Raw genomic sequence first — 18005 nt, forward strand, 5'->3', positions numbered from 1 at the left:
AAATGTAACCCATCCAGACCCATTTCCCTCTGACTAATTCACCTAACATTATCAGTAATTTAGCAAGGCAAATTCACCTAACCTGTGCATCTTTGGATGTGGGAGAAAGCCGGAGCACCCGGAGGAAACCCACACAGACACGGGCAGAATGTGCAAACTCCACACAGGCAGTCACCAGAGGCTGGAATCGAACCTGGGTCTCTGGCGTTGAGAGGCAGCAGTGCTAACCACTGAGACACCATATTAGAGATAAGTTGTTACTAGTGCTGGGGTGTACAAGTGACATGTCCTTTCCAGTGATTAGCAACTCACCGCTAACTAAGTAAACAACACTGGTGTTGATTCATTTCTTGCTACTAGAGTTGGTGGATCTTGCAAAAACTCTGCTCGTGGTTTTTCTCCAGTGCTTGTTGCCAGTGTCCAATACTGGAAAGCACATGGGAGCACAGGGATCAAAGCTGCTCAGTGTATCACCTTAGATCTCAGACCGAGACTGGTCCTCAAAAGACTGAAGATACCACCTTTGACAATTAAAGTCATCACTGCCTCCATAATTGTCTTCATTTAAAAAAATAAAATTAGATTCGCTAAATATGAAAAAGTAGGCTCACATTAATTTAAAAATAAATAGCAAGATGCCAGATAACGTAAGCAGACCTTGTGCTGTGGCAGATGGATGGAAGAGGATGTTAGTTTTATGGATATTTAGTTTAAAAAATAAAGGACCATCATCTTATCTGTTGCAGAAAAAAAAGTCAACAACGATACAGAACTCAATTTTTGACTGAGTGTTCAGACAAGCACCATCTGTGGAGCTCAAATGGCCAATGTTGGAGGAATTTGGGGTTTGGATTGAATACATCGTAAATTTTCCATCTATTTTGTAAATTATTTCCATGTTGCAGTCATTTTCTGGAGGGCAGGTGCCATATTGTGGGGAGGAGAAACGGAAAAGAGCATGCACAATGACAAAGCTTTGATTGGACCCAAGACATGGTCTGTAATGATTCAGTTTGTGCATATCATTGTGGAGTAGGTAGGGGGTAGTGACAGATTTCTAATAGCAACCAAATTTGAAGACTCAAATTCTTCATGGCTGACAAATTAAGAAAAAATTTGGAGAAGTCAAAAAACTCTTCCATGTAGAGGATGGTGCGGTTGCTTGGAATTTTAAAGATTTGGTTTCCAATAAAGATCATGCCAGTGATGCTTCCATGGGTAAAAGCATTATCTCACTGTGACTCTGCAAAGGACTCTCTAGCAATGAGAAGAGGCCATTTAGGAGGATGCTTACAATGAACTTGCTGTGGCAGACAGGAGTGAGACTCTTTGTTAATTACTGTAATTCAGAGGATAACAAGACAAAGTCAAGTGAGATACTGATGAAAGTAATGACTTTCAGGTTGAATGGAGGGTGTCAGTTGAAGAATGTTGCGAGGTATTCTCTGGTGAGCATGGAATTTAGATTAGATTAGACTTACAGTGTGGAAACAGGCCCTTCGGCCCAACAAGTCCACACCGACCCGCCGAAGCGCAATCCACCCATACCCCTACATTTACCCCTTACCCAACACTACGGGCAATTTAGCATAGAATGTTTTCTTGTTTTTGATAAGCTTCTTTCCCATGCTAAACTCTCATTGGGTGAGCCAGAAAGGGCACACAGCATGAACAAAACAGCTCTGAACAAATCATGTATCTTATTCTGGATCTTCTGTGTACATTTACTCTTCACGTAATAGGTTTCAATGTTGTACTCTTACCTTCAGACACCTCCAAAACTCTTGCTTTACCAAACTGAAAACAGGCCCCATATTTCCTGGTACCAAATTTTGTAAAATAAGTCACGCTGTTTATTGGAAGTGATCATGAATTTAAAACAGAAAACTTTTCGGGTCAAATGTGTCATGTGTGCAATGAAGCTCATGTTGGCTGGATGTTGAGAGGTTGGCAGTCGGGCTGACTTAATAGTCTTGAAGTAGCAAAAAAGTCTTTTTCTGGTGGGGATGGGGACTCTGTCCGGACAGAAAAGGGAAGAGTGAATGAAGAAGGGAGGGTTCAGCGACAGGGTGAAAACCAGAGAAGATCAAAAACGACAAAAGAAAATAATGATGGTGCAAAGCAAAAATCAAAATATAGTCAGAGCCAAGCAGCATAGAAACAGGCCCTTCAGCCCACTCCGTCTATGCCAATCAGCATGTACAAAATTAGATTAGATTAGATTACTTACAGTGTGGAAACAGGCCCTTCGGCCCAACAAGTCGACACCGACCCGCCGAAGCGCAACCCACCCATACCCCTACATTTACCCCTATACCTAACACTATGGGCAATTTAGCATGGCCAATTCACTTGACTCGCACATCTTTGGACTGTGGGAGGAAACGGGAGCACCCGGAGGAAACCCACGCAGACATGGGGAGAATGTGCAAACTCCACACAGTCAGTCGCCTGAGTTGGGAATTAAACCTGGGTCTCTGGCGCTGTGAGACAGCAGTGCTAACCACTGTGCCACCGTGCCACCCACAGTTACAGTCATCCCATTTACTTGCACTTAGTCCATAGCCCTGGCATTTAAAGTCCTCATCCAGATGCTTCTTAATGTTGACAGAGTACTTGCTTCCACTACCCTCTTTAGGTAATACGTTCCATATTCTTACCACCATCTGGGGAGAAGATATTCTCTCTTACATCCCCTCTAAACCACTTACTCCTCACCTTAAACTTATGCCCTCTGATCTGAAAGAGATCTGACATTGGGGGGGAAAAAAAAACGCTCAATCTCCACTATCTATGCCTCTCAATTTTGTATCCCTTAAATCAGGTTTCTCTCTCAGCCTCCCATGCTCTAGGGGAAAACAAACCCAGCCCATCTCATCTCTCCTCATAAAACACACACACACACACACACACACAGCAATGAGACAAGAAACAAAATATGGGGAGCTGAAAATTAGAATAAAAGAATAATTCTGCTATTTTTTCTTAACACCTATTACACCTGTACTTTTGTCTCCATTTTTAATGAAAGGCTATTAAAACGTAAACTGCTCCCAAATCTGACGATTATCCTTTTCCACCTTTTGAGTTTTTAGAATCCACAAGATTTCGCTACTACAACTGAAAAGTGCATCCAGATTTTACTTCTAAAAAGGCCTGGCTTTAAATGTTTTGGAGCTGAAAATGTGTTGCTAGAGAAATGCAGCAGGTCAGGCAGCATCCAAGGAACAGGAAATTCGACGTTTCGGGCATAAGCCCTTCATCAGGAAACGTCGAATTTCCTGTTCCTTGAAGGCTGCCTGACCTGCTGTGCTTTTCCAGCAACACATTTTCAGCTCTGATCTCCAGCATCTGCAGTCCTCACTTTATCCTTTAATGTTTTGGACCTTTGTTCTGAGCAGTGCATTACTGTTCACTTGCACTTTTCTAAATACAACAGTATAATTACCTCAGAATTACACAAGCAGAGGGATTCTACAGGAAGCAGGGAAACTGAAGAATCTGTTCAATAAACAGTGCATGGAGTATAAAAGTAGGGAGGTAATGTTGCAGCTGTACAGGCCAATTTTGGAATACTGCATTCAATGCTGGTCTCCCCAATGTAAGATGGATGTTTGAAATTTCAGATGAGATTTACAAGATGTTGCCCGGATTGGAGGATTTGAGCTACAGAGACAGGCTGAATAGGCTGGGACCACTTTCCTCTGAAGCATCTCAGGCTGAGGGGCGACTTTAATTGAGGTTTATAAAAACCATGAGGGGCATGGACAGTAAATAGATAAGGTCTTTACCTCAAGATAGAAGAGTCCAAAACTAGAGATCATAGGTTTAGGGCAAGGGGGGCAAGATTTAAAAGGGATCTAAAGGAAACGTTTTCATGCAGAGTGTGGTACATGTATGGAATGAGTTGCCAGAGGAAGTGGAAGTGGTGGAGGCTGGTATAATTACAACATTTAAAAGGCATCTGCATTGAAAATTTAATGAAAAAGGAAGGGTTTAAGAGGGATACAAGCCAAATGCTGACAAATGGGACAAGATTAATTTGGGGTATCTGGTTGGCATTGACAAGTTGGATCAAAAAGGTCCGTTTCCATTTTGTACAAATCTATGGCTTCAAACAACAAAAAAAACCCATGATACTGAGGTACTTCGAATGGAGGGCTGTTTCTATCTGAAAAAAAGCTCACACTGACTACAAGGATATTGCAAATAAAAAAAGTCTGAATCATTCTGTGACATTGAAGGGTTTGCCTCCACTCTGCAGCAAAGTTTTAAGGTGTCAAATTTGCAAAGCATAAGCTGTTTCAAAATATGCATAAATTCAATTAAACAAAAAGGGAAGCCTTTACAGAGAAGTTGAAATCACCAGTGATGAAAATACTATTTTAAAACGCCCAAGTGGTCACCTTTTCCCGACACATCTAGAGCCATGCTTTGGATTCCCATTTTGGCAAAAGTGGCTTTCACAAGTCAAAGCTGCTATGGTTAGTGACAGTTTCCAGCTACTTGCAAACAGTACAAGGCTTGTAGAAAATGCATCCAATGTGCTCTTTTTAAGACTCTCGCCAGTTAAATAGCCTAAGACCAAGAGCAACGGGAAGGTGCCACATTGTGTACCATCACAAAAGCATGAGAACATTTAGCCAAAGTGAATGACCTTGGAGATGCTTCTGTGCCCTGTTTCAGATACACCCACATCAAACAGTGACCATCTCTGTCTAAATGGGCAGAGGCATCTGACAATGTTACAGACATAAAAATAAAATTCCCTTTCTCTGCAAACCAATGCACAGCCTTAAAATGTTCCCTCACCAACAAGTAGGAAAAAAGGTACAGGAAGAAATGGAGGATAGACTTCATGCTCCGAAGTATGGAATTCAACATTGAGAAGTGTCAAAGTGGAAAATGAGGTGTTGTTCCTTGATTTTTAAATAGCATGTTAACTGCTTCAATGGTAAACCAACAAACTGAAAAGTCTTACACACAAGTTACACATGATTCCCCCAGTAGTTCATTAAAACAGTTTCATGTCAGGAAGCAGAGTCTGAAGAAGCGGTTTTACTAAAAGGAACCATTGCTTGCTCACTCATTTATAATTTATGGCATATCCAGGGGTTAAGCAGGGATTTCTCATTACTCAGCTGGCTAGTCATGTTTGCAAGCACATGACCTTAGACTTTTGAAGGCAGTGCAAAGAAGATCACTAAGCTGTGACTTAGGCTGTGAACAACTGAAAAAGATTTCTTACGAAGAGTAAACATATGTCCACATCTGTTTCCATGTTATAATTCCTACTTTTTAAAAGCTCATCAGTAATAGAAATAATTCAAAGACAAAAGATAAGCAAACATAGTTTTGATAAAGGCAAATCTTGTTTAACTAATGATCTGACAGAAAACAAACAACATACACATGAAATTCTAGAACATGATAAAGTGTCACACAAGAAACTTCTGAGCAAAGCTTAAGTCCATGGAATAAAATGGGCAATAGCATCATGGATATACATTTGAGTGACAACCAATAGTGAATCATGCTGAATTGATGTTTATCATACTGGAGGAAGGGGTGTGTAGGTAAGGCAGTATTAGGGCCATTATTTCCGATACAATTTATTCTTGAACGAGAACACAGATTCAATATTTGAAGGCATTGTGATTGGGGAGCAGAATAGTGATAATGACTGACTGGTTGCAAGATTCAATAAATAGTGGTTTTGTGAATAGAAATATAGCGTTCATGGTAACTAACATAAAACATTGGTTTGGGCTACATAGCAGCCAGAAAAGGACATAGTATTTTAGGAAGAATATGAAGGCTTTAAAGAAGGTCCAGAAAAGACTTACAAGAATATTCCAAGGATGAGAAGCATTGCTGTATTAAGTGTGACTAAACTAGTAATCCAGATTAGTGAACAAAAGTTTGGGGACATGGTCCATATGCCAACAGGAGAGTTGATAGAAATCATGCTCATAAGTTTGTAATGTAAAAGTTAGTCACAGTAATAATGACCACAAAACTATCAAATATTGTAAAGACAACTCATGTTATTCATAAATGCCCTCCTGGGAAGGAAATTTGCCATCTTTAATCAGTCTGGACCACATAACCCCAGACCTACAACAACATGGCTCACTCAGCCTCGCTAGTGAAGTGTATATTCCATGAAGCAAAGAAACGTGAAGAGGTGTTTGCTCTCCCTGCAGAGTTAAGATTAGATAGAGGTGTACAAAATTGTGTAGACAGGGCAGATTAGAAAAAAAGACTAGTAGAATTAGAGCCACATTACACCAATGCAAAGTAACAAACAACAAAGACAGGACAAAATTAAAAAAAACTTTAAAAGCACTGTTAGCATCCCTGTAAAGGCCACAGCATTTAAAGAAAAATCCAAACCACCCAGGGATTAACTGAAGGAAGTTATGCCATAAAAAGTTTTAATGTTTCAAATAAAATCAAACTTTAGTCTGCATGTGAAAAATTATAAAAAGCTCTCAATTTGCTTTACATTTAACACTTTAGGAATATAACCTTGATATTGACGATCAAAGCAAAAAAATAAAAGTTTACCTTAAACAAGTGAATTGTGGGATCAGACATTCACAACAAATTTGAATGAGGGGTGTAGTTATGAGCTGGAGTGGTTTGAGTCTATTTGGACGTCTTTTGACGTAACTGTTAGTCTCTTATCTGCAAGTAATTACAGTCTGACTTTGCAGGTTAAACAGCACTTTCTGCAAACCTCCTATTACCTATTCTAGAATATGGGTGCTAGTATGAAGTAGTGCATCTCGCAGTGGTACAGCTCGTCACTTTTCTCTTCTTGAAGCATGGCATCACTGCTGATATCATGTTTACCTCATTATATTTATAACTATCTCATTATTCTACATAGAATGCATTGACTTAGATAGTATGTGGTTAAGACAGCTTCCAAAAGGGATCTGCATGCATGCCTGAAGAGAAATTAATACTTGAAAGGCTACAGAGAAAGGACTGTGGAATGAGAAAAGCTAATGGCTCTTTGAGAAAACTCCAGTGGACAAGACAGGTCAAATGGCATCTTTCTGAACTTCAGAAACAGATTACAGACCAACAATCCCTAATGTTATAAAATTAATAAATTCAGCCTTATGTTGATCAAGCAGTATCATTCAATGGGAGTTCTGTTAACTTTACCAATATGATGTTGAAATATATGGTAAAATAACAGATTATACAAAGGTCAGGACCTGTCGAATGGCGACTTTTGATCTTGTAACAGAATCTTTATATTGTACAGTTAACTTTTGATATAACCCAAGCTGCTTCATTAGGTTTTTGTGTTTTCTGCACAAGACAAAAGGAGGAAATATTACGTCAGGAAGCTCAAGCTCAGCTGAGAAGGTGGGCTTTAAAAAAGGAAAAAAGTTATGACAAGTGAGAAAATAGGAAGTGATAAATGTATTTAAGGCAAAACAAAAGGCACAAATATGACAGTCGGGTGAAGAGATGTACAAGAAATCAGAACAAGGACACAGGGGTTGGGGTAGGAAGAAATGGTTGTAGAAGTGGAAGAAGTTTCAATGAAATAGTTAAACCATGAAATGGCCTTGTGGAATAGGAAACAATGCAAGGTCAGCAATGAGCAGGAATTGTTGTGGGACAAAGTATGAGCAGCAAGATTTCAGGAGATTTGAAACTTTAGAGAACAGAGGTGACAGCATACAGGACAGGACAGGCCAGCATTAGAATCATGAATCCTGGCCAAAGATAAAAGCATAGGCAAGGATGTCAGTTTAACTTAAGTAAGAAATGTATTATAGCTATAATTTGGTGTCTTTGATTGTATGTAAAGGAGAACCGGATCACCGTTCATGGTTTGTTTTTAAAAACAGAGTACTAAAATGCAAACTGCATTGATTGGAACATGAGCAGCCAGGTGGATCTCGTTAAATTGGATTGCCTTGACTGGGACTGTTAATCTGGTCCAATCACAGAGTCCTGGCTGACAGGAGTGTCAACGGTTCTGGTTACTCTAGGAGTCACCTCTATGCTGGCTGGGTCACTGTCATGTACAATGCATGTGTAAATGGGAGATGATTTGGTGACATGATGTTGGTCTTCATAGAGTTTTTTCACAAAGTTTGGATCTGAGATAGCAGGAGGCAAGACAGAACAGTGGAAAAAAGGAAGGTTATGGTGGCAGGCTATGAGAAGGGGAGCCTTGGTCTTACCAACTGTTAGTTGAAGAAAATGCTGTACATCACCTGAGGCTGGATGTGACATCATCAATTTGAAATCATGGAGGTAGTGGAAGAGCCAAGCTGGTGGACCTGACCAGCTTAGTTCAATTGAAGATTAACATTTACAGTTCTGAATACAAAGTTTCCTGAACATTTTTAAACCAATTTAAAATAAATCCCAAATTTTATACACAATGAAATTGGAAGAAAAGACAACTTATTCCCACAAAATTCTTGTCTGTGTTTGCATTAGACATTTTCAATTAATACAATACAATCAATTAAACTTCAGAAATTTTGTAATGACACAAACCTTTCCAACTCAAGGCAGGTTGTAGGAAGTTTGTATAATAATTTTACAGTCAAATTGGAGCCATTGCACTGTTGTTTATAGGCCAGTAAGTAATGTCTGTTCCAATGTCTCTGTCACAAAATGAAGTTTTCATTCCAGGATAAATTGAAGAGAAATATGGTAAACCTATTTGACCTTTCCATGATATTTGTATTCAAAACCTTCTGGCATCATCACACCTGGCAAGCTGACCTCTATGAACAAAACATGAAAAATATTTTTATAAATCCTCTAATGGAAACAGGACCCGTCTGTTATGTACTGTGTGTCATGCAAAGCTTAAAAATTTGATAAACAAGGTGTACGCCATCTGGTCAGAAAACTCCACGACAAAAACAAAAAACGTTTAGGACTTTATATATGGAGTTCGATAATTTTAAAACCAGATTCCAGCTTTTAATTTTTAAAGCCCACTCATACATGGGTTGCTTGGAGCATCGTCATCCATCCCCATGTACACCTCAGCCCATTATAATATCATATGGGGTGCACTCAACACTACTAGCCCATTTTCTCACCATTTACTCAGCTTTTCTTCTATTGTGGCCTGTTATCCATGATCTTCTTGTTTACTCACCCCCTTTTGTATGTTTTTCTCTCCGGGTTCCGTCTCTACCCATCCAGTCACCTTCCCCACTCCCCACTACCTAGGCTTCCAAGCTACTAAAAGGTTCTGATCAGCATGAACTGAAGGATCTGTTTCCATGCTGTATGACTCTAGGACTATAAACAGTCACCAGAACATTAATTCTGCTTTCTTCCCACAGATGCTACCAGACCCGCTGATTTTCTCTAGCAATTTCTATTTTTCCTTCTTACAAAAGAAAAGTCAATTGATAGATTTCTATATAAAAGAGGGAAACAGTGGACTCCATAGTGAATTCCATTCCAAGTGCATTGTGTAGACAAAGCAGCTATTAAATAACTAACCAGAATGACACCAGATTTAGATTCCTGATCTCCAAATTTTAAACATTCAGCAACTTACCTCAATGAATAAATTCAAGTGGTAGCTACTTCCAGTAATTTTTTTTTGCAATTCAATAAATATTTCTTCAACAATACTTCGCTGTTCATTCTTGTGTCAGATTAAAAATCTATTAAGTTCAAGCATTTGTCATTCTGTTAATAACGCAACATGCTTAGTACTGTAATCAGTTTTCATAGTTTGCAACCAAGCTTATCTGTACATTTAGAAAAAAGGTAAAATAACAGTTCGTAAGATTTGACTAAATAGTATTTCACCATAAAATTCAGCATAATGCAACATCATGCAATTTAAACAAAAAAAAATCTACAGATATGACTATTGACTTTAGGATGCTAGACTCCCACCCTCCCCTGCAAGATTAAGAATACACTAGTAGTATAGAACCCTTGATCTTTTTAAATCAATAGCATTAAGTACAGAAATGCCAATCACAATATAGAGTAGAGTAAACTTATTCCGAAATTTTTAACTAAACAGTTTATTATGGAGTTAGTGTTTTGGCAAGCAGTAATGATTTTAAATGAATGCAGTAGCGATGATATACTTTTTTGACTTCTAAACCCTTTCCAATGCTGTGAGTGAAGACAATTTAGCCACTGAAGAGATGGTTTTAGCAATTAGCTAGCCAGTCTTTGAAGAACCATTGGCTTTCTCTCCATTAGAGAGAAACCAATTGGTTACATGGCTTGAGAGCACCACTCTGCAAGCAGGAGGCAAAGAAAGGAGGTACTGAAACTACTAGAGCCAGTGCAGAGACTGAATTCACACTTGCTTACTTCAGTCAGCATCACACTGTGGTCAGAATGAGGTAACTGATTTCCAACCACTACACCCACTTGAAAACCTATTAAAAGATTATTCACCTACTGAACCATCTCACTTGGATAAAACAAGCACACAGAATCCCGACAGAGTGGAAGCAGGCCATTCCACCCATCCAGTGCACACAGATCTGCTAAAGTGCACCCCACCCACTCCTATCCTATCCTATCCCTGTCACCCTGCATTTCCCATGGCTAATTCACCTCGCCTGCACGTCCCTGGACATTTTAGCATGGCCAATCCAACTAATCTCTACACCTTTGGACTGTGAGGGGAAACCAGAGCACCTGGAAAAAAACAACGCAGACATGGACAGAATGTGCAAACTCCACACAGACAGTCACCCAAGGCTGGAATTGAACCCGGATCCCTGGCGCTGTAAGGCAGCAGTGCTAACCACTGTGCTACCATGCCAAATAAAATGTTGAAAAATGACCACAAAAAAACCTAGACAAAATGTCTACTTGGTTCTCCATATGTTTCCCAGACAGACAGACATTCTTGATGTGTGGTGAAGTCATGTTTTGTTATCTAATCTAAACTAATTCAATAATTTCAGAACACATAGCTCTGAACCCAAGATTTCACCTCAATTATTTCATCTCTAAATATCTATAAACTCAACAGCTACCCCCTTCCAAGTACCTTTATTTTAAAAGGAATTAAATCTTTCCTTAGAAGCCATGCATTATGTTTGGAACATGTTTGGAATTTATGCAAAGTCTTCAATGCATTTTTCAGCTTCAAAGTACCCACAGTATCTCCAAGTGTGGCCTGACCATCGCATGCACATACTCAAAATAACCTCAATAAAATGCTACAGAGAGAGAAAAAAAAAATCAGATTTTCAAAACAAAAAGTTCTCTCATGATTTTAAAATATGAAAAAACCATATGCTGGTGTAAAGGTAGATGTTCTCCTGAAAGAATGCATTAAGTTTGTTCTGCTTATTTACATTAGTGTCATTTGAATCCTTACCAAAAATGAGACTAATTAGACTCAATTACAACAGAAATTGGATTCACCTTTACAGATTGTACTTCCCTAATCCAAGGCCCTCTGTGGTTCGACACTTACAGCATGGTTCCACTTCCAGTTCTGGTCTATGTGAAGTCACTATTTAGGTCCAGGTCATGTTGTGCACATATCCAGTCTGCACTTACACTTATTTTAGTGAAGTGTTTTTGTTGCAGGAGTAACAAAGATTATAGCTGTGTGTGTGTGTTACTGGAAACACAGCAGGTCAGGCAGCATCCAAGGAGCAGAGAGAAAAAAAAATCAACGTTTTGGGCTGGAGCTGATGGTCCTGATGACCATCAGTCCTGAAGGGCTCTGGCCCGAAACGTTGATTTTCCTGCTCCTTGGATGCTGCCTGACCTGCTGTGCTTTTCTAGCAACACTCTCAACTCTGACCTCCAGCATCTGCAGACCTCACTGTCTAAGATTATACTTATTTGACAAAAAAAAATTACTTTTGTAACTTGCAGCTGGATATGAGAAGCATCAAAAATTAAGTGAACGAGCTTCACAGAGGAGGAAATCCCTGATGCGGTCTAAAAACTCCCAACTGACCCGGAGAAGTAAACTCCTGCAGCCTAGTGATAGCCTGGCCCTAAAGTTGCCAGGTTACATAAGCTGCATAAAAGTTGGACATTAAAATTTGTAAATAATATAACTGATTCAAATTGACAGTCACTACATCTATACAATATAAGCTAAACATTTTTCTCTTCATCTCAAGACATTCAAAAGGACTAACTTCAGCCTCTGCTCCAAGTTATCACCATTATGTATACACAGCTTCTTTTTTTTAAAGCCAAGATGATCTAGGTCCTAAGCAGCTCACATCATGGACAAAATTAGTTTGAAATATGATCAAATTTTACTTTGAAAAGAAGCAGCATGCAGTGATCCTTAATATTTGCATTTGGAGCCAAACAGCATTAAGCAGCATCAGCAATATGCACACACAGAATTTGATAACTTGAAGCATCTTGTAAGGTTACTTTGGAGAAAGTGTGGTCTTCAGCATCTGTAGTCCTGAGTTGAAAAGTGTGGTGCTGGAAAAGCGCTGCAGGTCACTCAGCATCCGAGGAGCAGGAAATCGATGTTTCGGGCAAAAGCCCTTCTTCAGGAATCCTGAAGAAGGGCTTTTGCCCGAAACGTCAATTTTCCTGCTCCTCGGATGTAGAGTGATGTGCTGCGCTTTTCCAGCACCACACGTTTCAACTCTAAGTTTACTTTTCCTCGATGTTGTTCTCCAGCTAACCTTCATTGCAATGTGCCTCACAAAAACTCTGTACCCATATTTCCCATTCCCCCAGCCAAATGAATCAGGTTAAAGTAAACTTCACAACCTCAGCATGCCACTTGGAGGACCTCACAAAGGCTGTTGAGTCACTCCTCCTAAACATTCAGTGTCTGCTCTAGTCTAGACAATCGGCTATCAAAAAAATCAATGTTCCAAATTTTTGTCATCTTCAGATTCAGCTATTCCAACATTCTAAGAGCAAATCTTACATCGTCCAGATTGCATGCAGCAGAGATCTGGTCAATGCAGCAATAGCTTTTTCCTTCAGCAAGCACAATAGTATCTTGATGCTCACCAACGTACATGCGAGCAATGCGTCAAAACATCTAAATTGATCATTTTTATTCTTCATTTATCTCTAGTGTTAAGCTCTACAGCCATTCAAGAGCTCTGCTTCTCTAACCGTGATCTCTAATGCAACATCCAGCATTCAACCACCTAGGCCAGAAGCCTGTAATTCCATTCAGATACCTCTCTTTAAAAAAAAGTACATCTTATGGCCAGATGGGTAGAAATCAAGAATAATAAATGGGAAATTACTGGGATGGGGTTATACTAGAAGCTTCCCAACAGGAATTAGAGGAACAGAAATGCAGCAGATCACAGAAAGATGCAAGAACAACATGGTTGTTCTAGTGGATGGGTTTAGACTCCCTTATATTGACTGGCACTCTCTTAATGCCAGGGGCTTAGATAGGGCAGATTTTTTAGGTGCATTTGGGAACGTTTCTTGAAACAATACGTAGACAGTCCAACTAGGGAAGAGACTGTAACATGCCTTGCATTGGGAATGAGCCGAGTTAGGTGATCAAAGTTTCAGTGTGGGAGGAGTGGTCACAATTCTGTAAGTTTGAAGATAGTTATGGATAAGAATCAGGTTAAAAATAGTGTTAAATTGTGGAAGGATTATTACAACATTAGGTAGTAACTGGAGAAATTAGGATGGGGATGGCTGTTTGTGAGTAAGGCTGACATATGGGAGTCTTTTAAAGGCCTGTTGATCAGAATTTCGGACTGGCAGGTTTCTCTGAGGATGAAAGATAAGGATGGCAAGATTTGGGTACCTTAGATGATAAGAGGGATTGAAATTTCAGTTGAAGCATATTTAAGGTTTAAGGTTTAGGAAGCAGAAATTCATCTAGGCCTTTGAGAGATATAAACAAAGCAGAAAGGAACAAACAAGGAATTCAGAAGGCTAAAAGGGGCTTAGGCAAGTAGAAGAAGAATCACAAGGCATTTTATACACATCAGGAACAAGATGGTAAGTAGGGAAAGAGTAGGTTCACTCAAGGATAAAAGAAGGGAATTTATGTAGAGATAGTGCAAGTGGGTGGAATCTTTAATTAGTATGTTGCATCGATATTCAACAATGATGATGGTATGATTAGGGAGGGAGTATGTTGATATTCTATGGCATGTCAAAATTAAGGGAGGTATTGTTTGGAAATTAAGATAAATCCTCAGGGACCATTTGATCCATTCCAGGATATGGAGGGAGGCAAGGAAGAGGATGTCTGGAGCCTTGACAGGCGAGGTTCCAGAAGATTGGACAATTACTTTCCCTGGATGTTGTTCTCCAGCTAACCTTTATTGCAGTGCACCTCACAAAACTCTGTATCCATATTTCCCCGGCCAAATGCATCAGGTTAAAGTTAACTTCACAACCTCAGTATGCTATTGGAGGACCTCACAAGAAGGGCAACACAGATAATTCAGGAAGTTATACGCCGGTGAGCAGTAAAATCAAATAGTAGGGAGGCTCTTAGGGTCAGAATTTATTTGCATTTGGAAAAGTTTGGAGCTCGTACAAATAGTCAGCGTGTATTTGTGCTGAGAAGATCTTGTCTCAAACTTAACTGAGGTTTTTTGGAACAAGTGATGAAGATGATTGAGGAGGGTAGGGCAGTCGGCATGGAGTTTACTAAAATATTTGACTAGGTCCCTCATGGTAGGCTGGTTAAGAGGATTGAGTCACATGGGATCCATGGCGAATTGATAAGTTGGATATAAAATTGGCTTGGACGTAGAAGACACAGGATGGAAGGTGTTTTTCAGACTGGAAGTCTGTGACCAAAGGTCCCTAAGGAATAGTGCTGAGATCTCTGTTTAATTAAAAAATGTTTATGGTCAAATTTGTAACTTTCCAGATGACATGAGAATTAGTGGTGGTGTAGCTTGCGAGGCAGGTTATCAAAGAGAATGGCAGAGTATAGAGCAGTTGGGCAGAGAAACGACAGATGGAGTTTAACCCAGGCAAATAAGGTGATACATTTTGAAAGGTCAAATGCAAGAGGAAATAGCAGGAGCCTTAGCAGCATTGATAAACAGCAAGATCTTGGGGTGCAAGTCCATACCTCCCTGAAAGTGGCAACACAAGTGGATAAGATGGTAAAGGTGGCGCACAGCATGCTTGCCTTCATTGGTTGAGGCATAGAGTATAAAAGTTGGCAAGTCAGATTGCAGCCATGTGAAACTTTAGTCAGTGTGCAGCTCTGGTTGCCACACTGAAGGAAGGACATGGAAGTTTTGGAGAGGGTTTAGAAGAGGTTTAACTATGAACGTTGCCTAGATTGGAGCGTATTAGCTTAAGGACAGGTTGGACTAAGTCGGTTTGTTTTCGCTAAAGCAGAGGTTGAGGCAACAAAATTGTGCGAGATAGGAATAGGTTGGAAGTGTCAAATACTAGCAAGTACAGGTTGAAAGGTGAGAGGAGGCAAGTTTAAAGGAAAGTTTCTTTTTACTTGGAGGGTGATAGGTGCCTGGAATGCATTGCTAGGAGAAGTGATAGAAGTAGATACAATAGCAAATGTTTTAAAGTGACATTTAAGCAAACACATGAACAGGCAGATAGAGGCATATAGACAGCATGCAAGCAGATGAGATTAGTTTTGAATAGCATCATGGTCAGCACAGATATGAGAGATCGAAGGGCTTATTCTGCTGTGCTGTACTGTTCTATAAGGTGGACTGATGAAGGGCTTTTGCCTGAAACATTGATTCTCCTGCTCATCGGATGCTGCTGACCTGCTATGCTTTCTCAGCACCATGCTCTTAATTGTACTGTTTTATGTAAAAGGTTTCAGCGAGCCTAAATTTTAACCAAAATCTTTTGCTTTGCCTTTGGATATTTTCCTACATTGAAGGTGAATGCAAAAGGGAAATTCTGGTGGCCAATAATGTTTTTTAAGCCCACTGTTGCCAAGTTGGTAATAAATAAATAGCGTAAAGGCATGCAGTTTTTCAGTTAAGAAGTTGGATAAACAATATAATCATCATTATTCCAAAGACAGAAATTAAAAACCTGAAAGTAATTTATAAATACTATTACTAGCTAGTCCAGTCTGCATCCATTTTTTGTTAAGAAAAACAAAACTTCCTTTGTGCCATTTCATTAGTTGCAAGCATTAAAACTTCATGTACAGCAAACTGAAAATTGTCAAAAATCAATCATGTATTCTAGCTACTAAACTGTATACTGGTTTCAGTGTAAACTTGAGCACTATTGCAACCACATGTTATGTAGATCATTGTATCACATAGAACTAAGTTTTAAGGTTCCATGATTAGTTTTGCCCAATTGTACAAGGTTACAAGTACCATAAAAACAGCATTCTTCCTCATCAGTTGCTAAACTTAAAACTTGGTATTTCAATTTAATTGCATAAATAGCCTTTGGTGTCAAGTTAGTACTATACAGTGTAACTCAACTTTGGACCAATTTAAATATAAAACAAAAAAAAATTTACTAGAACCAGCAATCACAAGGTTTCTTCTGAGTACTTATTTCATGAGCTAGATAAAACTTTAAAATTTTAGAGTTTTGTTATATCTTTCAATATATACAGGAAATCTCAACTGAGCTGGAACCAAATGAAAATACACTATTAAAAACTCGACCCATCCATAAATTTCAATGAACTGATTTTAACATGCAATATAAATATGTTTTATAATTCACTAGTGATGCTGAGCTATAACCTCACCAGCAAGTTAGCTGATCTATAAATTCTTCCAAACAAAATGTTTCTTTCATCCAAGTACTGCATTCACAATTACATACATTCAGAAACAATACTTTTCCTAATCAATCAGTTTTCCATTATTCAAGTCGTTACCTCGCTCCTGGCACAAGGTTGCCTTTATTAGCAACTAACAGTTGGGAGACTGAACTTTCCTCGTCTATACAGCATGTATGCTACATTTACGAGTTAAACTATTCAAGAAACCCCTGGGGTTTCATTGTAGCACGATCACAGAAAACGATGTCAGTACAGTATTTTGAAGAAAGATTCAAGTACATCAAAGTTCACTTGAGGTGAAACAACCGAAAATTGGTTGTGTTTTCAAGATAATCATTATTATAAATAGTACCAATAAAAGGAACTCAAATGACAAAAGGAATACACCTCACAAACAGTATTTGCACAGCCATCTGAAAAGTAGACAAGTTTCCTCTGGGTAACACCATGACCAAAAGGACGTGATTTCAGAAGGACAACAGTTGTGGAGAGTAATGTTTTTCCTCTTCACTCAAATAAATATGCACTTTTAAAAAGAAAGAATTTGGTAACCTGCATCATAAACAATTTAAGCAACTTTGACACAAGTAATCGTTCTGCAGGTTTCTTTCACATATTGCAAAGACATTTGTAGAAGCATGAAGTGAAAACAATACAAGTTAGCACTCTATAGCCCCCTGTGAAACGAAAGAGACAGAAAAAGTTCAAATATGTTTATTTTGAAGAGACTTTGTTGCTTACCCGTGAGATAGTTAGGGGCTGACTGTAGTCCTTGCCTCCTACTAATCTGAAGCCCCAAGGTGACGGTCCGTAGAGGGTCACAGGATGTGGCATTTTAAACTGCAAATGTTGCTCCAGCAGCGACTTGAAGCAAACTCCCTGGCTGCCAGTAAGAGTGAAAGCTGCAGCAATCCCACACACTCTCACACTCTCTCTCTCTTCGCCCTGCCTTTAAATTCGGTGCTTCCACATTACATCACCCCGTCCAGCCCGCACCACTCAGAACAAAGACCCACAGACGGTCACGTGGCCCTGACTGACAGCTCGGCCGTCCCGTTGCCAGGCCGACCAGTCCTGGGGACCAGCACTTGCACGCAGGTGTGAGCACCCGCAAAACACCCTGGGAATTGTAGTTCTTCTACCCAGAGCATCTGCCTGCCTCCCACTGGCTGCAAATGCCACCCACATAACCCTGTTACAATCCTCTTACAAAACCCTCTTACAATCCTTGTTACAATCCTCTTACATAACAATTCTTGTTACAATCCTCTTGCAAAACCTGCTT

General features: G+C 39.5%; 1 protein-coding gene across 2 annotated transcripts in view; it reads right to left on the reverse strand.

Moving 5' to 3' along the window:
• Positions 1-17651, reverse strand: part of LOC132823443 (PDZ and LIM domain protein 4-like) — a 116145-nt gene extending 98494 nt beyond the window's left edge. For both annotated transcript variants that reach the window (XM_060837310.1, XM_060837309.1), the window contains exon 1: positions 17462-17651. In XM_060837310.1, the coding sequence (XP_060693293.1) occupies positions 17462-17554 (93 nt within the window). In that variant the 5' untranslated portion in view covers positions 17555-17651. The remainder of the gene's footprint in view (positions 1-17461) is intronic.
• Between the last annotated feature and the right edge of the window lie 354 nt (positions 17652-18005).

This window comes from Hemiscyllium ocellatum, chromosome 16 (genome assembly GCF_020745735.1).
Source record: "Hemiscyllium ocellatum isolate sHemOce1 chromosome 16, sHemOce1.pat.X.cur, whole genome shotgun sequence".
NCBI classification, from domain to species: Eukaryota; Metazoa; Chordata; class Chondrichthyes; order Orectolobiformes; family Hemiscylliidae; genus Hemiscyllium; species Hemiscyllium ocellatum.